This window comes from Madurella fahalii (assembly GCF_045866475.1).
Source record: "Madurella fahalii IFM 68171 DNA, scaffold_2, whole genome shotgun sequence".
In the NCBI taxonomy this organism is placed as follows: Eukaryota; Fungi; Ascomycota; class Sordariomycetes; order Sordariales; genus Madurella; species Madurella fahalii.
The window spans coordinates 5,374,847-5,401,224 of record NW_027263972.1 but is presented as its reverse complement, the minus strand read 5'-3'; the positions used below and the strand labels follow the sequence as shown (position 1 = coordinate 5,401,224).

General features: G+C 56.2%; 5 protein-coding genes across 5 annotated transcripts; 3 read left to right on the top strand and 2 right to left on the bottom strand.

Annotated features, from left to right (window-relative positions):
* Positions 1-11,364: 11,364 nt before the first annotated feature.
* Positions 11,365-14,745, top strand: MFIFM68171_04331 (Phosphoinositide phospholipase C; the record flags this gene model as incomplete). Its single annotated transcript, XM_071059751.1, has 1 exon — positions 11,365-14,745. The coding sequence occupies one exon, from the start codon at positions 11,365-11,367 to the stop codon at positions 14,743-14,745; it is 3,381 nt and encodes a 1,126-aa protein (XP_070915852.1).
* Positions 14,746-16,990: 2,245 nt separating this feature from the next.
* On the bottom strand, positions 16,991-18,871 carry PFA3 (palmitoyltransferase for Vac8p; the record flags this gene model as incomplete). The annotated part of the gene is made up of 2 exons (XM_071059750.1): positions 16,991-18,648; positions 18,724-18,871. The coding sequence occupies 2 exons, from the start codon at positions 18,869-18,871 to the stop codon at positions 16,991-16,993; spliced, it is 1,806 nt and encodes a 601-aa protein (XP_070915851.1).
* Positions 18,872-21,773: 2,902 nt separating this feature from the next.
* MFIFM68171_04329 (Ubiquitin-conjugating enzyme E2 6) lies at positions 21,774-22,797 on the top strand (the record flags this gene model as incomplete). The annotated part of the gene is made up of 2 exons (XM_071059749.1): positions 21,774-21,822; positions 21,929-22,797. The coding sequence occupies 2 exons, from the start codon at positions 21,774-21,776 to the stop codon at positions 22,795-22,797; spliced, it is 918 nt and encodes a 305-aa protein (XP_070915850.1).
* A 537-nt stretch (positions 22,798-23,334) lies between these two features.
* Positions 23,335-24,620, bottom strand: MFIFM68171_04328 (WD domain-containing protein; the record flags this gene model as incomplete). Its single annotated transcript, XM_071059748.1, has 2 exons — positions 23,335-23,842; positions 23,899-24,620. The coding sequence occupies 2 exons, from the start codon at positions 24,618-24,620 to the stop codon at positions 23,335-23,337; spliced, it is 1,230 nt and encodes a 409-aa protein (XP_070915849.1).
* A 966-nt stretch (positions 24,621-25,586) lies between these two features.
* naa20 (N-alpha-acetyltransferase 20) lies at positions 25,587-26,222 on the top strand (the record flags this gene model as incomplete). The annotated part of the gene is made up of 2 exons (XM_071059747.1): positions 25,587-25,755; positions 25,819-26,222. 2 exons carry the CDS (start codon positions 25,587-25,589, stop codon positions 26,220-26,222), a joined length of 573 nt encoding a protein of 190 aa, XP_070915848.1.
* Between the last annotated feature and the right edge of the window lie 156 nt (positions 26,223-26,378).

The following is a 26,378-nucleotide window of genomic DNA, read 5'->3' as shown; positions in this document are numbered from 1 at the left end:
CACGGTACTAGGGGCCGAGGCAGGTGGGTCAGCCCGCCCCAAGGGGGGCGGCAGCACGAGAAAAGAAAAGAAGCACGGATGTCCGCCAACCTACACTTCGGCCCGTTGGGTGTCGTACCCAACGCCGGGCCACAGGCCGCCGTACACATAAAATATGCCCGAAGGCACATGCTGGTCAACCCTAGTCACTACTCGCGTTCCCCATCAAGGTGGATATATCGGTATGTACCGTGCTCCCAATGTAAATAGTCGTTCTCACCGCCCTCTCCGGTGTCTTTCGGACAAACAAAAACTACCGAATCGGAGCCGCCCACTCTTTTCATGCCTCCTACTTCGTATCCGAGCCCAATTTCCAGTGCAGACCTGCACCTGGCCCTCACCGGCCTCCGGTGGCGTGCTTTGTGGCGCGCCATCCTTGCAGCATGTCTCACCTCTTCTCTCTGCCTTGCTATCGGGTGGCTGGCTGCCCTGGCGTGTGCTCCGTGAGGCATCTATTTCTGGTGTGTACTCCACGTTCCTTTGTGAGGTATTGGTCGACGCAGGGTCATGAGGGAGGTGAGGCGACAAGGCAACTTCTCATGCGGCTGGGGAGCTGTTCGGATTGGATCAACATGCTTGAGATGCACGCAACGTAACATGGCTGCACAGTCGAAGGAAGACCGGTGAGAAGGATGAGGCTAGCGATGCCAGCGACGCGACGCCTGCTGAGCAAGGGAAAATATAGGGGTCCTGGTGTTTGCCCTGGCTTGGCGGTAAGGTATCGATGGTATGCTTCTCCCTTCCTTTCCCGCTCTAACTTCCTTTACAGTGCCCGCTCACATTTTTGCCCTGCGTAATCGAAGATACTCAGATTACCTCGGCTCAGGGGAGCAAACAAGACAAGCCAACAGCCACTCGGACGCCACCCCCTCCCGGCCGATCATGGAATGTCCGAATCAGAGACCGATTTAGAAGCCCAGGAACAGTGACAGGAACAAAAACCAACCCCAATTTTATCCTCGTCCACCCATTGGCCTGCCTTCACACCCACAACTGCGCAAGCCCGTCGATCACATACCCATACGTCAACAATAAGGCACTTCCAGAGCCTGGTTCCCCGTCAAAGGATATGCAGCCCAGCAGACGCGGTAAGTAAGACACCGTAAGTAAGACAGCAGTCAAACAACAAGGGCAAAGGATTGGGCCTGCTTGGAATAGGCTCTGCAGAGGGAACCCGTTATGTCTCAACGTTTGGGTTACAACACATCAGCAAAGACCAGCCCCGTGTCTCACTCCTGAGGCCCTGCGGAGCGCCATATCCACTGCTTCCATCCCCAGCCACTTACCTCTTGTTGTATTTACCGGATCTGATACGCAACTTGTACAATGTGCTCAATATTCGATCTACGTAGCAATTCTATTACCGCTTGTTGCCCCGTTACATATGTGCCTTTATCTCTGTCCCCTCTCGGGTGATCCCAGCACCGCATGCGCCACAGCGCATATGTTACTGCTTTCATGCTTCTTTTAGCCATGTAATATCTCTCCCACCTCAACACACCCGTTGACTGACTGACAGATATCCCGCCTGATAACTACTGTAGTATTTCATAGCTGCGGACTATGAGGTGGTAACCTTACCCTCTCCCCCTCTTCAATACCCGTCGACTCACTCGCAATCAAGCTTTTCCATATACAAGGTCAGCGGGCCTTTTGGTCAGGCGTCAGTCAGTGAAACATGGCCCACTAGAATGTCGATGTTGGTATGAAAGCCAGCTGCATGCAGTGCAGCTATTGCTGGCCAATGCTCATCTTATCTGTCGTGAAACGGCGACACTGGTGCTGCACTTCCCAGGTTATTCCATGGTGCGTAAATCCCGGGGTCACGACAGGGCGGTCATTGTGTCCTAGCCGCTCTAGCCTGTCCCCGGGGGAAATCCCTTCAAACTAATGATGGAAGCCGGCCTTCGGTTCAACGTCATTGCCTATGCATACCCGTTGTAGGGGATTTGGAAAGGGCGTGCCTCTGGCATTGCTGCTTCGAGCGTCAGATTGCCAGCGATGTCAGGAGACCACCATTTCTACACAAGGCAAGCGGTCGCATAAAAACAATCAGCGCTAGACAGCCACATGGTCAAAAAAGAGATGACCGGCGCCCAAGGATACAGCAAGTCAAGCAATGGAACAAACCACAGAGTACCCACTTTCCAATTGCCGCTGAGGCGATGGATGTCGGCCTGGCTTGCAGCCCGATATGCCCCTCCTGGTCCGGCCGACGCATCGGAAGGCGAGTTCGGGTGTGTCGCCCGCACATTCCTTGGCCGCTACGGCTGCGGCTACCGCATGTCCGATGCGGCCGATTTGCTCCTTGGCCAAGCGATACTGGCAACCGTAGCACAAGCGTATAGCGGCCGGGCAGCTAATGCCGATGAGCCGGTTAGAAGGCAGTCCCTATTTTCAATCAACTGTCCGGTGACACAGCCCGGCCATGGCCGCCCTCCCCTTCTCCCGCTTGAGGGTTGGACGAAAGGACGGCCCAACTGCAGACAAGACACATGCGGTGAGATGCACACCAGTCATGTCGTGTTACGTGACGCCTCGTCGGGAAGAGAGACATCAGACCCGCCATGAGACGCCGTCAACAGACCTGGCTAAATGTGAGTTACGACCAAGCCATGGGATTGCTAAGCTGGTCATGGGGGAGGAAACGAGATTCCGAGACGTGGTAAAGTTTCCAAAAAGTCGATGTCTTCTGTCTGTTCCACGATGCCGAGAACGGTGCCGGGTACGGCGACGCGGGCCGTGGACTGGGGAGGACAGAGCTTCGGAACGAGTACCACCCTCGGAAGAAGCCGAACAAAAACGTGGCAGGGGCTGACCAGAACCGAGGGAGCGCCTGACGTGGCTCGGAGCTTCGGATGAATATCTTGAGTAGATAAAGACGTGCTGACAAGGGGCCGAGCTCGCCGGCAACCGATCCCTCCTCCGGGGGAGAAAAGGGGGGGAAAGAGGAGGGTGGGGAGGTCAGCAAGAAGGGTGAGGTACCCGTACAAAGCGATACCATAAGATAACCTGGCAGCTATAGCTTTGGACTTTAGCGGAAGCGACATGCGAAGCGTTCCCATCCACCGACTCAGATATCTGCAGGCTGACAAAACTAAACAGGAATCAACGGCGAGACGGACGCTGACTGAGTGGAAAGGACCGACGAGGATGAAGAGGGGTCGTCGGTAAACCTCATCAGCACACTCCTCATGTGATCTCCGGTCGTGTTTATGCTAGAACCCAAAAAAGGGGGGAGGGGGCCCTACCGTGGCATCCGTATCGCAGGCTCGCATTGTTGGGTTTCATCCAGCAGGTGAATGCCCGAATCTGTCACAGTTGAACTGACATGTTGTCAGGTTACACGAAGCAAGCCCAAAATTCCTTATTGAGCCGCGCGCACTCACCGAAGCTGAGCCAAGCAAGGCCGGGCTGGCTGCAAGATGTGACTGCTCACAACTTGACGTTGCAATTCTTACTCGTTGTCGTCTCGGACCGAGACAAGTCGGGCAGTCAGCAATCCTGTCTAATGCCCAAAGCGGCAAACAACAGGACCACCAACTCGACCACCAACTCGACCACCAACACGACCACCAACACGACCACAACGGCATCTTAGGGGGGTCCTGGGGTGGCTGGCAACCCCAAAATTTTGCGCTTTGATCGGTCGGTTTTCCCGTTCATTGATTACCAGCCAGCTGTGGCCAATTATTCCCATACGACGCGCACCACCCAGCGTACCCCGAGTTATTGAAGTCGACGTGATGGGTCATTGCAGTTGCGCGCATCAAGCGTTTGATGTTTTGCCGGGGGTGGGGAGTGCTTTGGAGCCAGCGACGGAACTAGCTCCCTGTGATCTGATTGGACCCAATGCGCCACAGTCATGGTCGGTGAGTCGGTGGTTGCATGTGTACATGGACTAAAAAGGTGTTTTACCTTCCCCCCCCCCCCCCCCCGGGCAACCTTCCCGTCCGCCTCTCGCATCTATGTTTAGTTGCCTCTCTGCATGTCCGTTGTCTTGGAGGCTGACTAGCTCGCACATTTGCATAGCTAGTCTCGCCATGGAGCGTCCCAGCGGTCGTTAGCTAAAACCTACTTACTTATCTAAGTAGTTATTAACGAATGAAACTGCTATTACAAATTATCATTATCATTGTCATTATTATTCTCGTCATTGATCTAATCATTACTTGCCTTACTATACACATGGTCCTTTTACTTGTCTTGTTGGTTTAGTCATCATCTCTATGATAGGGGAAACGCTCATTACCTTCCTTGGAGCGCAGGAAGCGGGGTTGTAAGTATGGTGAGGCGCTTTCCCGCCGTCCCGACAGACGCTCTTCCTTTGAAAAAAACAAAGAAAACACAAAAAAAAAAAAAAAAAAAACAGACACTCTCCTAAATTTGCTAGCACTTAGGTGCCGTTATCGAGTGGGAGAACAAACTGCGATAACCATTCCAGAAGAAGTAAGACATTCTTTTTGCAATCTGTACGGAATTCAAAGGCGAAACTTCGACTTTTGTCAAACCAGCTACGTCAGGCCGGCCGGTTACGGCTAGTTCAGTTGCCTACTTCGGGTGGTTAAAACCAAAAAGCTTCCCATGACGTTAATCCCTGGGACCCGACTCAGCCGAACTGGCGGGTTCGCTCTCTTGCAGGGATCCTTTTGTGGAGGCAGAGACGGAAACAGTTGAGAAGGATTCTAGAAAACGCCCTGTTTCCCCCAAAGTGCTTCTTTGCGGCATTTGAGGGGGGGGGGGGGGGGGTGTAGAGCTCGGTACGAATGTACCTGTACGTAGATGGACCCGACGGCAATAGCCATGCAAGTACCAGATTTCACTTGTGGCTATACTGTAGGAATCAAGGACGAGGAAGATGCAGCACACAGCAAAAAACCGATTTTTGTTGACGTTGTCTTACTGCGGGGACAAGCCCCCCCTTAATTCCTTGGTGTTGGCTGAGATTAGGTAGATGTGCCGTTCCCGCGGCCGACGAGGCTCAACGGAGCGCCGGGCTTTTTGGTGTAATTTGCGTACCTCGACGTGCTGTTTTGATGTACTGCGTAGATGAGCATTTGCCGTGTGCATCCCCGCAAGCTAAACACTCCCCCCTTGATTGCGAATGGGCCGGTAAATCCGCACTTCATCAGATTTTCCTTTCTAGCAATTACGTTCGACGGGGGTGTGATGGTTCGATTCCCGAGGTAACCTGCCCTGCTACAACCGGGTGGTGAAACGTGCCCAGGGCCCCACGGCGGCGATCCTCTCATCCTTGCTTCGCTGCAACGGAAATGATGTGCAGCGCGCCAGAGAGAGAGGGTAGCCGGGAGATTCGGGGGATCATGGATGCCTACCACCAGTACGATGGATGCCAATGCCAAGGAGTTTATGTCATCGGCAGTGTTTGCGCCGTTCGAGACATCTTCCCTGCCTAACCTTACCTGCCTTAGAACCCAGCCGTATGTATCCGTCCCGGAACAACCTCTACTAGTAAAACCGTGGTTGCCACGGGTGTTTGGTTATGTGCTTACTGCATGTATGGAAAAACGATGCAGAACTAGCGCCTGCAGCTCCCTACGATGGCTGCATTTACGAGTTGATGCATCTTACTGGCACCCCACGTCCCAAGGCATCCATACTCCAACTCGTCTCGCCCGCGAAAGGTTGCTCATGACCTGGGCTCGCTTGCCGGATTGAGCCCCCTGCAGGCAAAGGTCCGGCTCGAAAATGCGGGGGGCAGATGCAATTGGAAATTTCCCTGCAACCTATTCGGGGCTGCTTGCTGGACGGTGTCGGGAGTCCCTCTTTGGTCAGATGCATCATGCTAAGACACTTGGATATGCAATAGCTTGAAATGCATCTTGAAAAAAACGTCATAACGGCGCTCGGGATGCCGGGACAGGCCGCCGCAGGCAATCCATTTGACGCTCTACTGTAGCCGGCTGTGGCTGCAAAGTGGAATAACTCGAGTCACGGCAGCCACGCCAAACAAATTCCAAACTTGAAGATCGATCCATCCATGACTACCGTTCCCTCAGCCCACTCTGCGCCCCTCAGGCTCATGTGTGTGTGTGTGTGTGTGTGTATGTGTGTCTGTGTCTCTGTGTGCACGCGCCACGGCGGCAGGCACGACGCCGCGTTCAAAGAGACTGTAAATGCCGCGGGGTTGGCAGATCGCCGGGGAACAGCAAAGTTTCATTCCTGGCCGATGTGGTGGTTGATGTGCATATTCGCGCGTGGCCGGCGCCTACGAAAGGCCTCCTCCCCGCTTCCCGCTTAAACACGCGCGGAACTGCTTGTTAGTTCCGCGGACGGCGGATACAACGGGATCGAGTCTTGTCCAGCTTCTCTCTCTCACCTCTTCCCATGGATCGCAAAAGAAAATTGCAGCTGGCGACGTGCAGATGTTCCAGATGCCGCACGCAACGGCCCTTCCCGCCGTGGTCCGCCCATCAGGGCCCGTCGCGGGGTGGCGATGATTGCTGCGCCCAGTCCTGTACCATACATTTTTAAGGTACTGCTCTGGGTAATCTGTACCCAAAGTCGGGCTCCGGCAACTTTCCGCGCGTCCCCGGTTCCGTTGCGGTGGCAGCACGGTCCACCCGTCTCCCGCACGACCACCGCGGGAGCTTCCCTTGGGCAGGACCTCGGCGACCCTAGAGGTTAAAGTCCCCGTGAAAATCAAAGCCAATATTCGCGTCTAGCTGAAAGCGGCCTCCTCGCCCGCTCTGTGTCGCATAGCGGATGAATACACCTCAGCCAGATCTCGCGAGATGGATCGGAGCTCACGGGTCTTGGCCGTGGTAAGCGGGGCGTTGCCGTGTCCTCTCGTCCAGTGGCCGCTGTCGGAGCATGTACTGTACGGTATTAATGGTGGAACGGAAAGGAGGGAGCCGAAATGGGTGACGGGGCGGGGCCTTGGAGTGTACAGGCATCATACAGAGACTCCGTTGTATTCCCGTGCCAATGCTGGAGGGGAGATGAAAGATAGCGACTTGCTTTCGACAAGATATGGGGATCCAATACAATGATGCGAAGAGAAGGGGGGGCGGGGAGGGGCTTCTCTCTTTGGTACGTGCCAGTCACGGTCCACCGGCGTTAGGCATTTCCACGCTGGCGGTGACCCAAGGGTGCTGGGGCTGGCAAGCTGGAAATCTGACAATCTTCACTTTTCTGATCGTGGATCTGCACATCACGCCGCTGCGCTACCGTTTCAGACTTGGGCGGTCGCTCGAATAGGAGTCGGGCAAGAACGGGGCGGGATGAGCACGTGGAAGCGCCAATCGCCAACGTCTGAAATCCGGGCAAGCGCAGCTTTTTCCACTGGGCGTGTTGAATGTGCCGCCTACCACGCCATTGCACCCTCCGATCTGGGTTCCTGAGTTTCAATTCACCAGCGCCGTAAGCGGCGTGATATCTCCCAACCGGGCCCGGGATCAGGCGCGATTTCTTGGTTCCGCGTGCGAGTGGCTGCGCTGCCATCATTCCAATGGCAGCGACGGCATTCGGCTTGCTGGAAAGAGGTCTGCCGAGACGGCACCGCGGCGGGGAGAAGGTTGGCCATCATTGGCAGTGGGCTGAGAGATCTGGCACCCCTGGCTTTGCATGCAGCAGGGACTTTATCGCTCTCCCCGGGATAACTTGCGACAAGGCGCTAAGGTTGCTGTCCTCGTGACGCGTGCCCGCCGCCAACCCTTGCTCGTGCCGAGAACGAATCGAGCGAGGATGCCACGAGCCGAACCAGTGACATCTTGTGCGCACATTCCTCACTTGGCCGATTGCCTTGTTTTTGGCCGCGGGAACAGCGGCGCCTTCCTTTGAAAGACCCTGAAGCGGCTGTCTGGCGATGCTATTGGGGATAGCGCGATCTTCACGCTGATCCCCGTTCAACGGCACCTGGATGACACACGCAACAGCAGCTAGGGTTGGGTTGCGGCCGATCACCGTTGGCAGCCGCCCATTCCGACATGACTGGTCGAGGGGTAATATTTCAGGGTGCACCAACGGGCTCCGTGGCCTTCATGAGGGAGGTTTTGCGGAGCTGAGGTGGTTCTTTTGATGCCATGTGTCCGGTAAGGTAAGGTAATAACTAATCCGGTGCTGTAATTCCTTTAAGGGACTCAGCAGGTTGGGCGCGTTTCCGCAGAGGGCTTGCGGGCTGGCTTGGCATCCGATCCTAGGCAAAGCGTTGAAACCGAGGCTCTGCGCCTCCTCGTGTGCACCGGGGCGCGCCATTTCTGATCGATCCAGCTGGGCGTTTGATGCAAGAAATGTCGGTGAACTGGGGGATGAGATCCCTGACCGTTGTTGCCCTCTATGCCAAAAATAGCCCCGACGCGTGCCGGGTGACGTTTATACTGTTAAAAATCTCGAGATGTTTTGACCGTCTTTTGTTTGATCCGATAGCGATAGGGTCCCTGCACCGCTCATGACTTTTACCGTAATTTCATTTATACATGTCCACATTCCGTTTGGTTTCGTTTCTTGGGTGAAAGATCGGTGTGGTGGTGTGCCGAGTTGCCGGCCGTGGCCTCCCCTTTCTGTTCCCGTCAAGCTCAGAGATGCGCTTGGCTTGGCGCCATGCTCAATTTGCCAAGCAGCTGCTGTTGCCAACCCCATAAAACGAGTGTTTACGTATCGTATAATGCACTATAGGTCGGTATCTGGCACAGTCGACCCGTAAGGCAGGTCGTAGTGCATGGCTGTACGTCCTAGTTGTTTACATACTAGGGACCTCCTCCACGGAGGGCCAGCGGGATGGAAAAGGAGGGGCAGCAAGCCCGGACCAAGCGAACAACGTTGGTGTGGGGAGTTGGCACGCAAGGCTGCATTTTCCCAGCGAAACCAAGTGCTCGGATCCGCTTCGAAGTCCCTCCCGCCCGGGAACTACGACTTGTAGCGGTACATCTGGCCGCGGCAGCACCCCGCAACGGTGTAAAACCGAACCCCGTGGAAACCAGAAAGTCCTTTTGATGTCTGGAACAATGAAGCCATGGCGATAGTATTCCACACGAGACGCGTTTGTCATATGAGACGTCTAAGCGTGACGTGGTCTGAGATGGCTCGTCTCTATGATGGGTCATGTTGGCGTCAGAGTGGTGTTAAGGTAGGAGGCGATTCTGGTCTCGTCGGGCAGCGAGAAAAGCCTGCGTTGCTCGAATTCCGTTCGGCCCGTAGTTCCAAAGAGCTGAATAGTCTTGAGGGACATGATGTGACTCCCTAATGCCATACCTGGCCAGAGAAAACGAGCGAATGGGTGAGAAAGGTTCTGTGGAAACATGGGAAAAAGCGAAAGGGGCTGTGGGTACAGCAAAGAGCCCAGGTACCAATACCTTTATCTCGCGCCGCCGTAGTGCTCTTCGGGATCCGACCATACCGGATATGGACTGACTGACGACACTTCACAGAAGCGAGCTGAGCCGAGTCGGGGTGACACCGAGGTGGGACTTGGCGGAGGTACCCTGCTTGTACCTCCGTACCCCAGCCCTTAGCACCAACAATTGGTGCCCAGCGAAAATTTGCTGTCTTCGCCCACGAGGTCGACCGATCGCCGCTTCCTCCTCGGGACCTCTGCCACGCATCCGGGTCCTGGGAAATCCCAATGTTCGCTTTCATCATCAGGCAGAGACTTGCCCTGCTTGAAAATAGAAATTGGACAACTCTACGGAGTGCACGCCTCAGTACTGGGTGATGGCTATGCACTTTGCAGGAGACGGGGAGGCACTGAAGAAAGGTCCAGTTGGCCGGTCGTCTATGGCTGGCCCAGGGAAAAACCCCCTCCCACCCCCCATGTGCTGGAAAGGAAAAGAGTCTGGGAGTCGCTCCCCACGGTCCAAAATTCTCCTGCCCATTCGTTTGTCTCCTGCCAAGCAAGTTTTGGCATGGCATCCCATCTGGAGCCGTGATTTCCGTCGTCCTTGTTGAAGCTGAAAGCGCTTATCGCGTACCCAGTACCCGTGTATTGTACGTACAATACACTGGTATGGTAATGTATATTTAACTACTTGTGAACTGGCGCTGCGGTCAAAGGTAACTATGGATGACACAATTTTCACGCCGTCGCCTGCCTATTTCTCCTGGTTGGCGATCCCCTTGTGTCCCACCGCCCTTGTCCTGGCTACCTCTTCACCTCGTGTCGACACTGAATAATTTCCGGCCATTTCCCTACCTTTCTGGAAGGCAGTCTGTCTGCTCTTATCTGCCAGGGCCAGAAAAGAACGACAGCGCCCAATCTGCAATCCCAACTCGCCTCCCGTGTGCTGCCCTCCACCACGGCCTTGAAATAAAGTTTGCGACCGCGCACGCAAGCATCCGCCAGATTTCTCGAACTTTTGACTGTTTTGGACAGCAATTGTGTTTCGCTGCCGCGACTCAACCCCCGCAAAAAGCCAAAGAAAAGAAAGGAAAAAAAGGAAGAAGAGGGAAAAAAAGAAAAACGACACAACCGCCAGCCATTGCGACGGGGCCTGGCTTGTATCATCGATGCTGCGCTGCTGCAAGCCAGCTTCGCACTAGGGCGGACCGTCGGCTCAACTCTCCCAAGATACGCATCTCGAGAGTTCTGGACCTCGCCCCGGACCCTCGAGCACGGCCTGCCCGCTTCTTTTTTTTTTTTTTTTTTTTTTTCTCGCCCTCTCTCTTTTCATTAGCTACGAGTGTCGCGCAGCCGCAAGCGGTCTTGCATAGCATTGTTCGCTTGTCCTGCCAAGCACAGTCCCGATTCCAGAGGGAGGGCCACCAGGGTGCATCGCGCCCGCATCGCGATCCTAGGAGATACCCGGATACAGCTACTTGCATACGGCTGCCACCTCATCATCTAGCCGTGGGTGACCCGGGCTCCCACAACACGGGCCACTCCCGACCCATCATCCCCAACTTATCGACGCAGTCGTACATGTCCAGTACCTGGGGTCTCGTCTGGTACCGGTACCCACAGATACTCCTGCTGCGCGGCCACTGGCGACTGGTTCGGGTGCGCCTTGCGGCTTGCTGATCGCGCGTGGGCTCGTTGGTCATTCATCGCCTTGCATCTACGGCCCCGGCCGACCATTCTCTGGCTTCAAGATTGACGACTTTTATCCCGGGGGACCCGCCTCTGCCGGAATCAACAGCCCCGTCTATAACTTCCCCGCACTTTTGATCGTCCTCGAGGGAGACGGGAACACCAAGTAGTGCTCGGAAAATGCGGCGAAAGGCCCCTCATCCCATATAATCTTCCGACTCCCTCTCCAGACGGTCGTGGCGCTCCCCATCAACGCGCCCCGGCTCAGCAGAGTGGCTGCGTCAGCCTAGCTACGCGGCATATACCTTCCCGGTCCCCCTTTCTCTGCATCTGTCGACACCATGTCTCTCCCTCCCGACCACGCCCCACCATCATTACCCTCCGCCATGGCGTCCGAACCGGCCGCGCCGCGCCGATCGCGCCCCAGCCAGGTCAAGACGGACCTGGGTACCCAAACCCGCCTCGTCGTTGCACCCTCCTCGGCCATCAGTGTGTCGTCCGTCTCGCCCAGTTCCCGGGGCGGTTCCCCCCTTCAGTCAGCCGGAACCGGCCCCGGCACGGGCAGCTCGCTCCAGCATTCCCCTGAATCGATCGAGCTAGAGGATACGGAGTCGCAGGTCACGCCCTTGCAGCTTCCTGAGTCTATCAATCCCAAACCGACAGACCAGACCAGCTCCAGCTTGTCCCGGCGGACGAGCACCGCGTCGCTTGCCCAAGGGTCTCTGAAGAGCCCCGGCACCATGGCCATGGGCGAGGCTGTGAAGATGAGCATCGTCCGCCGCGCCTCGAATTCGGTTCGCAACAAAGCCGCTGGGCTGCTGAACCGTCGGGCATCGTCAACCAAACCGAGGAGCCGGGACGGGAGTGTGGGGCCAGGCGTGATGCGTAGGAGGGGAAGCACGAGCAACCCGAACACCCCTTTTGAGAACATCAGCCCCTTTGAGACCGATTCCGATGATGACGTTGTCATTGGAAACGACGACCTGTTCGGCGGCGACGGGTATCCCCGTGAGCTTGTTCCCTCGGGCCCGGTGGCTGCGCCCGCCGCCTACGGATCGATCCCACTGGCTCTCCGTCAAGGCGTGACCTTGACCAAAGTTACCAAGAAGAAAAGCACGAAGCGCATCACCCTGTGCCTCGATCCAGACTCCGCCAAGATCTCGTGGGATAGGAATCGTTCAGCAAAGTCGATATATATCGACGACATTAAGGAGATTCGCATAGCCGAGGACATCCGGCAATATCGGCTCGACGCCGGGCTTCCAGAGTCTGACGAATCGCGGTTCTTTTCTGTGATATACAGCCCTCTCGGTAAGCCAGGGACCAAGGTGTTACACCTCATTGCGGACGACGACGAGTCTTTCCGGCAGTGGATTCAGGGGCTAGAGGCCATCTGCAAACACCGCCAGCACTTCGCCGCAAGCCTGATGTCTTTCAACGACAAGGCGATCCGCACCTACTGGGAGATGGAGATGGACAAGAAATTTGGCAACAAGCCGCGCTCCCCAGAAGAGGAGCACATTGACTTTTTCAGCGTCGAGCGCATGTGCCGCTGCCTGCACATCCACGTCTCGGCCGACGAGTTGCGTAGGAAGTTCGACACGGTTAAAGGCAGACGCGCCAGCTCGGATGATCTGCCGTCCAGTCAGACGTGCAGCTCCCGTCTCAATTTTGGCGAATTCCTCGAGTTTGTGCAACTGATGAAGACGCGGGGAGACGTCCGGAGCACCTACCAGTCGTACGCGGCCGACAGCGAAGCCGGCATGTCGAAAGACGAATTTCTCCGGTTCCTGCGCGACGCCCAACGTGAAAATGTCGACGAGGACCTGGCGCATTGGGACGCCGTCTTTCTCCGGTACGCCCGTAAGGGCAAGCCGAAGGACACGGAGAGGACCGGAGCGGGCGACGACGGGCTTGCCATGTCGGAAGCCGCCTTTGCCAGCTTCCTCACGTCGCCCTCCAACGAGGCCATCCTCAAGGAACCCAAGAACTACGTCCTGGACCGGCCCCTGAACGAGTACTACATCTCGAGCTCGCACAACACGTACCTGCTGGGCCGCCAAGTCGCCGGCGTCTCGAGCGTTGAGGGCTACATCTCGGCGCTGATGCGCGGCTGCCGTTGTGTCGAGGTCGACTGCTGGGACGGCCAAGACGGGCAGCCTGTCGTGATGCACGGTCACACGTTGACGACGCGCATCTCGTTTGTCGAGGTCATAAAGACGATCAACAAGTACGCCTTTATCAAGTCACGCTTCCCTCTTTTCATATCGCTTGAGGTTCGCTGCAGCCCCGCGACACAGGTAATCATGGCCAACATCATGATGGAGGTCTTCGGAGATAAGCTCGTCAAGGAGCCGCTCGACCCGTCATCGGACCGGCTGCCGTCGCCGTCGGAATTGATGGAACGCATCATCATCAAGGTGAAGAAGTCGCAGCAGCCAGAAGAGTCGCCCAGGAACGGCGAGCGGCCCGGGCGGAGGCGCGGCAACAGCATGCCTTCGCCGTATCAACGGGCAGTAGCCGCCGACAATCTTGCCGGGCCCGTGCCGGGCAGCCCTCTCCTGGGCCCGACATCTGTCCCGCGTCCAAGCCGGCAGATCAACACTATCGCCGAGGGCGTAGTTCACGAATCGCTCAGCAGCAGCGGTCCTAGCGAGTATGACAGCGAGAGTGAAAAGGACTCGGTCTCGACGAAGAAGGTGACCAGCAAGATCAACCCCATCTTGGGCGACCTGGGCGTGTACTGCTCCGGTATCAACTTTGACGGTTTTGAGAGCCCCGAAGCAAAGAGATTCAACCACATTTTCTCGTTCAAGGAGAAGACATTCGCCGAGAAGAACCAGCCCGGCGCGGGCAAGAGAGCCTTGTACCGCCACAATATGCGGTACATGATGCGCGTCTACCCCAACGGTGGCCGCATCACGTCGAGCAACTTTGACCCGCTCATCTACTGGAAACGCGGGGTGCAGATGGCGGCCCTCAATTGGCAAACTTTTGACGTGGGCATGCAGTTGAACCAGGCCATGTTCGACGGCGGCACGGACAAGTCGGGCTACGTCCTCAAGCCTCTCGAGGGGCGTCAGATCCAGTTGATGCCCAACCTGTCACCTGACGAGTGCGTGGGCAAGCGTCGGAGGAAGAAGGTTGCGTTTGAGATTGAGATCATCTCTGCCCAGCAGCTGATGCGGCCATGGAGCCTGGGCGAGAAGCGGACGTTGGACCCTTATATCGAGGTCGAGGTGTTTCTGGCCGACGACAAGAGGAACAAGCCGGATCCGGGCGCTGTCTCTATAGTTCAGGACGCCCAGCTCAAGTACCGCACTAAAATCGTGCGTGACAACGGCTTTAACCCCGACTTCAACCAGTCATTCGTGTTTGACGTGACTACCAAGTACCCGGACCTGATCTTTGTCCGATGGAGTGTCAAGCTTGCTGACAGCAAGGGCTACAATGACAAAACACCCCCGTTGGCTACCTTCACCGCCAAGCTCAGCAGCCTCAAACAGGGCTACCGCACCATCCCGCTGCTCGACAGCCACGGAGACCGCTTTTTGTTCTCGACCCTCTTCTGCAGAATCCGGAAAGACCAGGTGACCGACATCATGGTCTCATATCAGGAGGACGTCCCCAAGAACGGCAACAAGCTCAAGACCATCAGCAGGACCGTGTTCAACCCATCGAACACGAGTCCCAAGTCCAGTATGGACAGCTTCCGCTCATGATTATTGTCGAGAGCGCTTCGACGTTTCAACGTCATCGCTGGACCCCGCACTTCCCTGCGATGGCTCTGGCCGCCCCCCTAGGAGCATACCCCACCTTTGTGTACGTTCCGGCACGGATGAGCCACCGCGAGCTTTTCAGCTGCGAGGAGCATCCATTGCATCATTTTCTTTTGTCTCATCATCTGAGGAGTTTGGGCGTCAACGGGAGGCATGGGGCTCGAGGATTGCATGCGCCGTCAACACGTCCTGGCGACCCGAACGGACTCGGATACCATCATGATACCCGCATTGCGAGCCTTGCTTTTTTTTGAACTGGCGAGAGAGGCAATAGACAGGAGACGAAAGAAAAAAAGGCGGCTTGTTTCGGGTTTATTCGTCATTGTTTTCCATCTTCTCGCCCCTCTTATCATGACTTCTATTTCCATCTTTATCATGATCATGATCATCATATCATCTCGTCGACTTTCTTTATTAGAGGACGGTTATCTGGCTTGGGTGGTTCGGGATGTTGGACGTCCAAAGCGGCGCCGCGCATGGAAATAGGAGGGAAGGCATAGGAGCGATATACAAAGCATTGGGTTGGGAGCGAAGTATGCGCCCTTGAAGGCGGCATCTGGATTGTGCATTGGGGAATCGGTTAGCTCTGGCGGCGCCATCTAGTCCGGACAGGCAGGCTCATTACCGGACTTTCATTTCTCGCTCGCTGCTCCTGGCCAGCGCGCCTTTTGGGGTGGACCAATTCCTCTTGTTAACAGGGTTCAAGAGCGGCACAACGGCGTTCAATATCCATCTTTATTTTCGGAAGCTCTACGGTGGCAGCAAGGGCAACCGAATGGACAATTCCGTTGCCCCATCATCCATCCATTCGGTGGCAGGCATTCATGGGGTTTGCATTTACAGGCGGGATCCGGGACGAGGAAAGGGGGATGGGGAGGGGTGTTGTTTTGGAGACGGACGGCATTCATCGCATCATTAGCCATCATTGTCATCATCATCATCATCATTTGACGTCGGGTTATTTATCTCGCAGTTTGGGCAGGGTCGGTCATTTAGCCGCGCTGATGGAGGTCGGTTTTCCTGCAGTCATGCATGTGTCCGCGGCCGAGGGGACGACGGTCATGAGATTCTATACCAATACCAGCGGCTCGCGCCGCGAATTGAGAACCATGCATCTGCTTACTCTGGAACTGCTATGATGGCATGAACCATTGGCGTATAACGTTGACAAAGATGGGCTCGTTTGATCAATCCTCTCATCAGATGAATAGGTTGTCACCATGACCATCCCCGTCATACCATCCGTGCTGTGATAGCCTGTTCCCCCGACTTGGATTTACGACGCCCCTGAGCCACCCAAAATTACTCCCGCCTATCTCGTATACATAAATGCCGACTGAGGCAAGGTGTGTGAACAAAAAAACGGGTCGGACGGGAACCAAATGACACATCGAAAAACATCGATGAAGCTCCCCGCCTCGGAATTATTGAACTAAAAGGAGCAATTGACCAATCAGATTCCAACCCCGTCCCCCTTAAAAGGAAAGGGGCCCCGGTAAACAACGGCAGTTCCCGTCCCTCTCTCTTTTCTCTTTTGTTTCTGTGCTCTGGAGAGCAGCGAGTGCAGTTACAGTATTAGTAGACGCGACACCGGGAAAGGGGAGAAGAAGGGGGGGAGGGGGGGGGGGGGGGGTTTGGGTAGCAAAAGAGAAACCAGCTGGAAAAGGAACGGACAAGAAGCAGAAAACATGCTCGTACTAGTAGTGGAGGCAGGACGGGATGGGATCGGGAGGGGCGGAAGGATCTGTTGTTTGATGCTGGAGTGGGGAAATGATGTCAGATGACCCGACCCGGTGGGATGACGTTGCTTGACTGTTTGTTTGCGGGATGACGACGTGAAGGAAAGCCAAAGGAAGAGGGAGAGGAAAGGGGGTTTGTAAGGGTGGTAATTACAAATAAAGAAACGGGTAATACATACCTAGCACTCATAGCACGGGCAGTATTTTACACGATAAATCATTTGGCTCACGTGGTGACTGCTAACTTCAGCGAGTATGCACAGACTGGGTTGGATATCCGTCATACGAGTATATCAGAGTATGCTACAAGGGATAAAATATATCTTCTTACTTTACATTCCCGTCCATCTATCAATATATCACAGTACCTTCCCAAGCATAAGAAGAACCCGCTCCAAACAGCGCTAATACAAAGCCCGAGCCCAGAATTATGCAGAGTTGAACAGGAGTTAATCAACTCCATCATCATCTTCCCCTCCTCCCCCAATGACTCCACCACTACTCCCCGAAAGGCCCCCAATAAGCACCGGCGATCCTGCCCCGGGACCCCTAAGCAGCCTCCCCGCCCCGGCCCCGGTGCTTGCACCTCCTCTCCCCCACCTTCCGTTAGTCACCACATTAAGCGCCCTCCTCTCTGCCTCCGCTCTTTCCTGATCCTTCGATTTCATCAACCCATCGTGCTCCGCAGCATCGGCTTCTTCGGTGTCGATATCGTCCAGCTCCTCCTCAACTGTCCTCCCCCGGGGACTCAACCTCTTCATCGAGACCGACTCCTGGCCCTCGTCGTCCACATACAGATTCGGGTCCCTCCCCAGCACACGATCCGCTTTGCTAGGTGTCCGCCTCCCACCGAGGGACGGAGAAGGCAACGGCGACCGGTTCGGACTTAGTGTGGCGCTATTCCGCGGCTGCTGTTGAGAGGAGAGAAGGGGGTTCGGGCGGAGGTAATGCCTCCCCGCGCCGCCTTGCACCTGCGGCGGTGAAGGTGCAGGTGTAACAACAATATCATCGGCAGGATCCAGAGAAACGCCCCATCCCGCCATCCTTTCCCTCTCCAGCTGCTCCTGCCTTTCCCTGGCAAGCCGCTCCCTCGCCTCGAGCCATTTCGGATTCGGCTCCCAACTCCACCCGTCGCCGGTCGTGTTGCAAATGGGCAGTGCCCAGAGCCACGGGTTGGGACCTAGTAGGTGCAGCAAGTTGCGCCGCGGACCCAGGTCGAAGGCGTTGGGCAGCTTAGTCGAGTCCTGCTCGTCGAGATACTCCTCGTAGCGCTTGCGGGCGCGGTAGCGCTCCATCTCGTCATAAGTGAAGCGGCGGGATCCGGCTTGGAGTTCGGGTCCGCCCCTGCCCGATGAGGCGGATTCGAAGTTGTCCCGTAGGGTGGGGGACGGTTCCGGGCGGAGTTCCTCGCCTTCTTCGGGGCGCGTGATTCCTGGAAGGGCGTTTTGGTGGATGTCGAGGAGCTGTTGGCCATATGACGGCAGGGCCACGCCTTGGCCCGGAGTGTGCTGGTTGATGTAGGTCTGGTGCATGGTCCGCCGCAGGGGCGAGAGGTAGCGCGTCTTCTCGAGGCATTCGATGGTCGTCTGTCCCTTGGAGGCTAGGTAAATGTGCCAGCCGGTGAAGGCGCCGACGACAAGACCAATAATGCCGGCAATGACGCACAGCATGATGTAGTTGACGGGCATGAGGCTCTCGACGTAGGTTGTGTTGCTCATGATCTCGGCCCAGACCCAGGCGCCCGAGGCGGCGAAAGCGAAGAGACTGAAGAGGGTCGTGTAGATGAGAAAGAGCAGGAAGGCCTTGTGGTTGCGCAAGCCGACGCACGTGGCGAGCCAGGGGCAGTGATGGTCCATCTTGAGCACGCAGCGGCGGCAGGTGGAGCAGTGGTGGGCGCGGTCGGGCTTGCGTGCCTGGCACTTCTTGCAGAAGCGCATCTCGCCATTGGACTTAACGGTAAACGAGGTGGCCACCGGTGCGGCATGCGTCGGCAGCGTGCTGTAGCCATTGGTGTTGGTGGTGCTGCCGGGGGGTGTGAAGACGGCCGTGGTGTAACACCAGTTGAGGAGAAGGTAGAGGGCGACACCAGCGAGAGCGGCGGGCCGGCCTGCCGGGAACAGGAAAAAAAACACAGTCAGCCAGGGGGGCGCAACATCCTCATTGAAAGGAGGACGAGACTCACCAAGCCAGGTCACTTTGGATGGCGTAGAGCAGAGGTTGACCAGCACAAAAACCGCCCAAGTAGTCACGCCATAGACAAAGGCGAGAGGAAAGTAGGTGGCACAAGCGCAGCATGTGCGCTCCAGTTTTCGTGCCCAGCGACGAGCCATGGCTATTCTGGAAGCGGAGGGAAGAGACGGTGACAGCGGCGGCGTCTCATCCATTAGTCGGCGCGTGTCGGAATCACGGGGAAAACGTCTCAGATGTGTTGTTTGCTATCGGTCTATCATCGGGTCGTTTGGGGATCGAACATTAGTTGTGTGGAAAGAGGACGTTTACGAGGTGCAGTTGCAGCAGGATTCCGGCAAGTTGGGACTCTAACCACATTGCAGGGGTGCTGCGCCGTGACTGCCGTCAGCCTCAACACGTTGAGCCAATAAGCGGCAAGATCAGTGGAGATCCCCGGTTTCCACGAAACGCTTAGACCACGCTAGTCCTGCTCTGGAACTTGGAGGGCGCAACTGAAAAAAAAAAATAAAAAATATATAAAAAAAAAAAAAAAAAACCCCTCGCAAAAGAAAGGACTCACCGCTTTCCCCTGTCGATCACACGAGGCCCTTAACACTATATTATGGCGTCTAGCCTCAGGGGAGTTAGTGATATCGCCACGCGAAAACTTCTACGTGGTGAGTTCTGCCGTGCAAAAAGGGCGGTGAGACAGCCCTCCACGAGTACCTGCAATTGAAGCTTCGGGCGGAATCAAGCTACGAGTTTATCCGCGGGTCCATCATCACCTCCAGCAGAACCATCTCGGCGGTCCCGCCGGCTGTCTACCAGTACAACTCCTGCTCAGGGTCCCAAGACTGTGTAGCCTGCTTTCTTTGCGAGTGCTTGCTAAAAAATCTCTTCTGGGCCTTGTCTGTTACTTTGAACTTTGTTCTGCTGTCTTGGTTTGTCCTGGTTGTGTCTACTATGCCCGCGGTGAGCTTATCCATAAAGTCACTATAGCCCTTCGTCTTTTGGATATTACATCGCACTGATGGCGACTCGGTATCGTGCATGAGCGCCGCCACGCTGTCGAACCACTTGGCGCAACGAGGACACTGCACCCCGAGGAGTCGCTTCTCTTGGGCACAGTGGTCTCCAGCCTGTTGCTCTGCCTTGTTTCTCTGGGTATTAGCGACCGCACCCAGCGGGCTACTCGTGGGACCCAGCTTCCGCTCGAGCTCGGGATAGTCAATGGTAGAGCTACATCTGACGGTTGCGTATTCTGTCTAGGGACGGATAACCAGGATGCTAGGGATGTTGGCGGCGCCATCTGCTGCCCTCGAGGGGTACTTTGTAAAATCATAGGGTTTGCGGAGGTTGCTACCGCTGACCATTTCTGTCAAGGTAAGGCTCGCAGTGACATATTTTCGAGCAGGTCGGGGTCCCCGCGTCGCTGTAACTCTCTTGTAAACGCATGCTTCTCTTCGCGACGGTCGACAAGCTCATGATTACAGATCGCGCGGCACAGATTCCTCTCGATATAGTCAATGAGACCTCCGGCACGGGTGAAGCGGGCGTAGATAAGTTCCTGCTTAGCTGGATGGCGCTGAACTGTAGAGCCTTAGACCCAGCTGCCGGTCCATCCTCCAAGTGTTCAGGGGCAACTCGCCCCTTAGTGATGGCGGATATGGCTGTTGGGGTCATGGAAAAGGGGCATCAATCGGCGCAATGGTAGTGTTTGTTGCCCCTTGCCTGCTGTTCTTTCCAGTGCGCCACGAGAACAGCTTGGCTAGGCACCTCGAGTTTAGATTCTTTGCAGTAGACGATCATAGCGGTTTGGTCGAGGAAGAAATGATCAACTAATAAAGAAGACTTGAAGGATCTGGCCTGGTGTGCCTAGACGCACAAGATGCTAAGCAAAACCCAGACAGACATCGATTGCGTCTTTTCAATACTGGAGGGGGTTGGGATTCCTTTTGTGACTTGGTGTGGAAGTGAAAGCCATCGGCGCTTCCCAGTAGAGCGAGGATCCGCTTTTCTACGAAGGCGGGAGAGTGGAAGATACGGTGCGTGCTGAGCCGAGGAGGAGAAAAAGCTACTATCACTAAATACATCGGGAAAACCGTACCGTATAGGCTGGGGGAAAAACCTTCAACAAGTAATAGGAAACAACAGTAGTACACCAGTCAGTTGTAAAAGAAAGGAGCGCCGTATATAATAGCTCGAACCCTTTTCATATTGTAGATAATGACCTGGTCTTACCATGGGCAGGGGAGATTTGGGCTTAGCACATTCATACGTTAGGTTGGTGTACCAGTTCTTGTACCGGCGCGACAGGCCGGCCAAGCCATTCGGCTTGTTAGATTAAAGTCAAGGTTTGGCGTAGACAACCTGTTCGACAACATTTCAAAGCTTATCAATGATCCCGTGCAGATCACGGCCGCCAGTCGGAACGGAGGTTGAATACGGCCGATTCAGCCGTCCGAGCAGTCTGGAGCAAATCTGAGGGCCCTGTGGTCAGTTGTCTCATAGTTAACTGGGTTCTGTGTTGGAAAGACCTTCTTTTTCCAGTATCTATCATTGGTTTACAACACCCGCGTAGTTGAGTGAAGCAGGGGCCTCGGTGGGTAACCTGCTGGCCGGGCCGTGGGTACCGGAGCCGATGCCGAGAGTCGGGTTGATTCAGGCCCCACTATCACCGACAATTACGGCCGTCGCGTTGGAGCATTTGCTCAGGAAGTTCAGTGGCAGTTCTCATCGCATGTGTGCTTCCATGAAAGACTAGACTACAAGCCTTCCGTCAGTTGTATTTTGAAAGTCTCTAGAGGTCTATTTGTGTGTTTGTGCGGGAGTTTGTAACGGACACTTCAGCCAGTGCGAGAGCGGCTCAGCGCAATGTGGCATCCTTTGTGACAACTTGGCCGCTTTCTTTCGCCTCCGTCATACCTCCAACCTCCAACGGCCACCTCGTACAAACCACGCACTTCCGCACCGTCCACTTCTACTTCATTGCCCTCGGGTTCCGCCACAATTCAACCCAAGACCTAACAGCAACAGCCCATCGAGCCAAGAAAGTCCAGAGCAATGGCCACCCCTCAATTCAACTCCAAATCCCCCACCTTCCGTCGCATCCGTAAGCCTACTCCCTCTTCCACCTTTTCAAAAAAAAAAAAAAAAAAAAAAAAAAAAAAAAAAAGATGCCCGAGGTAAACCTAAACCTAACTATCAACCCTTCCCAGTCCGCGAAGCCCAAGAACTCGACGCGTCCCCGTCGCCCGACTACCACGCCGCCCCGCTAGAGACGGACATCTTCGAGTGGCACTTCACGCTGCGCGGCCCGCCCAACTCGCCCTTCGAAGGGGGCATCTACCACGGGCGCATCGTCCTGCCGCCGTCGTACCCCTTGCGGCCGCCCTCGTTCCGCTTCCTGACCCCGTCGGGTCGCTTCGAGACCAACAGGGAGATCTGCCTCAGCATCTCGGGCCACCACGAGGAGACGTGGCAGCCCGCGTGGGGGGTGCGGACCGCGCTGGTCGCGCTGCGGAGCTTCATGGAGACGGACGTCAAGGGCCAGCTCGGCGGGCTCGAGGCGAGCGAGCAGGTGCGGCGCCGGCTGGCCGCGGAGAGCGTGGGCTGGCGGTGCAACGGGTGTGGCGGGAGGACCAACGGGGAGATCATGAGTCAGTGCGAGGAGAGGGTGAAGGAGATGGGTGGGGTGGCGGCAGCGGCCGGGAAAGCGGAGGAGGAGAAGGTGCCTGAGGAGTTGAAGATGGGATGGAAGGACGAGATGGAGGCGAATAAGGGCAAGAAGAAGGAAGAATTCGATGACGAGAGTGCGAGGTTGGCAGAGGGGTTCGTGCAGACTGCGCCGGTGGCTACTGCGTCACGGCCCAGCGGGGATGAGGTGACCGCAGCGGCGAGTACGGTGTTGACGGAGATACGCCCGGCGCCAACACCGTCGAATTCAACACGCGCCGCGGCGGGCCCCGCGCTCCAGCAGCGGGCCGCTGACCGAAGAGCCTCAAACGAAGATGCATGGTTGGATCGGTTGATTATCGCCGTGGCCATTCTACTGGCCGCCATCGTGGCCAAGGTGATGTTGGCGTAAGACTCCTGGGGAGCCGGGTGATGTATTGATGCTTTTACTCATGGGTTGGCGTTTCTTCGGGCAGGAATGTTCTTTGATACGGAGTTGGGGTGTCCGGATAGAATGACAATGGCTCTCTGGGCTACCGCAGCTGCTGTGACTTAGCTTGAGAGTGCGATTTGGCAGGTTTGTATTTATGCCATACGGATGTCGTGTAAGAGGCTCCTGATATGCAGTCTCATCAATTCATCTATCCGCAGATGCGTGCCACTCTCCAATCCCAGCGTCAACAAGCAGCATCTAGGTGCATATACCACATCTATGTACCAACCATCGACAAGTCCGCCAGCTATCCCGGGCCATCCTATCCCTCATCCCTTCCTAAACGCCATCTTTACCATCTCCGCGCCACAAAGAGGTATAACGTGTATATCATGGTATTAGCCGCCGGCATATGCAAAGAACAAAAGAAAGAAAAAAAGTTCCAATGTCAAGCGTCAAACGCATTCTCACTCCCATCGTTACTAAACCCCCCTCTTCTAACCTCACGACTCATATTTAAGCCTGCGACGACTCGGCCAACGCAAGCAACCTCTTCCTCCAGTTATTGCAGACCTCCTCAAACCCGCCGACGACCTCGCCGCAGACGTGCGCGCACTCGCGCTTCTGCAGCCTCTCGCCCCAGTTGCCCCTCGTCAGCCAGCGCTCGCCCTGCTCGCGCAGCTCCTCATCGCGGCGCATCTCGGCCACGAGGTCTCGCGCGCTCTTGAGGCGGCGCGTCGCCGTCGTCGTCGTCTGCCGCGACATGTGCAGCGTGTCCGAGAGATAGTTGAGCGTCTGGACTAGGTCGGCGGTGATGGAGTGCAGCGACGCTAGCGACTGGAACGCGCTCGTCGATGGGCGCGGCATGTAGTCGGATAGCGATATGAGCATGGGTAGGAGGGAGTCAATGGTCTCCGGGTCCGGAGGCGCGACGAGTGGGGAGAGAAGAGGGAAGGTGAGGTTGTGGAGCTGGCGGGTTTGGTGGGTGAGGTGGGTGGTGAGGGCTGAGTGAGCGGTGATGAGTCTGTGGTCTCGTTAGCCGTGCACCTACAGTATGAACCATAAGCAGTAGGAGTTTACCTCGTAGCACCCCCTTCAATACCAGACTGCGACCCCAGATCCCTCAGCCCCTCAGTAACCCTCGCAAACGTCCCGTCGGCAGCCGATCCATTCTTCTCGGCGCCCCTTCGCGCCAGCGACTCTACCTCGTCCATCTTGTCTACCAGTTTGGGCGGCATACCCGGCGACTCCAGGTCCGACTCGCTACCATACTCGCTCCCGTCGTACTCGCTCCCCGCACGGCGATGACCTCTCCCATTATTCTGCACCGGCACCCCCAAGCTCCCCCTCTTATTAGGACTCCGCACTGGACTACCACTCTCAACATCCACCCCGCTATCCCTCACCCCGCCGCCGCTGCCGCCGCCATCCTTCCCCAGACCCCGGTCCTCCCCGTTCGCCGTACCATCCTCGGCCCCGTCAAGACTGATATCTGGAGCTCCTCCCGCGTCCTCCTCAACCTCACCCTCACCCTCATGGTCTTCATCTCCATACTCTCCCTCATAGTCGTCATCGAAGGCGCCAGCTAACTCGTCGGCTAAATTCCCTAGTCCGCCTCCTCCATCGCCGCCTATGTCCATGCCCTCCGAGGCATTGAAGCTGCTGCGAAGCGGCGTGGGCGGTTCGTTAAAGGACGAGGCTTTGGACTGGCGGCGTTCTAGTTGCGGGGAGTAGGACGCCGCGGAGTGGAAGTCGAGGGAGGGGTGGCGGGAGTGACGGGGGCTTTGGTGTGGTGAGGACATTGCTGTTGTTGTTGTTGTTGTCTGTTTATGTTCGCTTGCTTGTCTGTTCTGTTTGGTCTGGAGGGAGGGAATGCTATCCCGTAATCGCGCGCTAGTGGCTGAAGCGCTCTTTGCGTTGTCCGAGTCTTCTATCCCCCGCGACAAAGATGTTGTTTGGATTATTTTGTGGTTACTGCGGGTATCGCGTGGGCAGGGATGGCCTAGCCCTTCTTCGGTCGCGGGGAGAAGCAAAGTCGACAAATCAACGGTTATAGCAGAACGCTCGGTCTATAGTCCGCTCACTCCCTGCGAGGATCCAATGAAACAGGCGGGCCTGTTATGCTAGGGGAGAAAAAAAAAATATGGCTGATGTCAGAGGTCGGCCCTGGCTTGTTTCAATGGTTAGCGAGGCAGGGGAAGATCGTGCTGCCGCCGTCTGTCGCGTCGGCAAAACATTGTGGTGAGAGGCCAAGGGAGTGTTTCGATGTCTCTCCCAACTATCTGTCAGGCCGCAGTTTATTTTATTTTTAATGGCAGACGCATTCTGGGAGAATGCTCGTGTAACGGCGGTGCCAGGGGAGGGGGGGGGGGGCCCGGAGCAGGGCTGTAGGATTGCAGGACCAGAGGTGACAGGGGCTACTTACTGGTTAACTGAATAACGTTGGGCGTTTCCCGAAATTCGTTGGTGCCCCATGTACTATGCAACTCCACGATACATAGGGTTTATCGTGGAGCCTTGGGTCAAGTATGAAGGAGGTCTTGTGATTCCTTCTAGCGGGATATGGGATGGAACGATCTGAGCCCGACTCTCTCGTCAGGTACCGAGCGAGCGTCAGGGGCATGTTTTGCGAGGGGCAGCTGCAGGGTCCCGCAAGCAGCCAATCGCAAGCCAACAGTGATGGCTATCAATTGCTGCCCCTCTTGAATCTGGCAAAGCCCTTGGCTGCAAAAGCTTCCCGACCACAACTTGACGCTCGTCCCAGCACAATGGCGAACTTCCGTAGATTCAGGCCTGACGACCTCAACAAGCTGTCCAAATGCAACCTCGACCCCTTCACCGAGACATATGAGCTCGGATTCTACCTGCAGTACCATGCAAAATGGCCCTCCCTCTTCCAGGTCGCCGAGGACCAGCACGGCAATATCATAGGCTACAGTAAGCTTCTGTTGCCTTATCTGCCTTGAATCAGCGCAGCCGACTGACTACCTGCCGCCGCAGTCATGGGCAAGCTTGAGTCCTCGCCCGACGTCTACCGGTTCTCGGAGCACTACCTCCCGTGGCACGCCCACATCACAGCCGTCACGGTTGCCCCGGAAGCCAGGCGTCTCGGCATCGGCAAGCTGCTGACAGAGCAGCTTGAAGCAGCCGCCGACGCCAACAACGCCTGGTTTGTTGACCTGTTTGTGCGCACCACGAATCACAAGGCGATCGCCTTTTACAAGAGCATGGGGTACAGCGTCTTCCGGGTGGTCAAGGACTACTACGGCGACCACTCGAGCGACCCCAGCCTGTCAAGCGAGGATGCTTACGACATGCGCAAATCGATGAAGAGGGACGTGAAGAGAGAGCACATAAGGGAAGATGGCGAGAAGCACGAGGTTGACCCCAGCGATGTGTGGTGAGATGTGTGAGCCCACCGTAAGACGTCATTGCGGCGGCCGCCGCCCTGAATGCAAAGGGATGCAATGATACTCTCCAGCCCTAAATCCTGGGGTGCTGACCCAAGGGCGGCCACGCGACTCCCGACCTTTCCCGAGACGAATTGGAATGCCGGACGG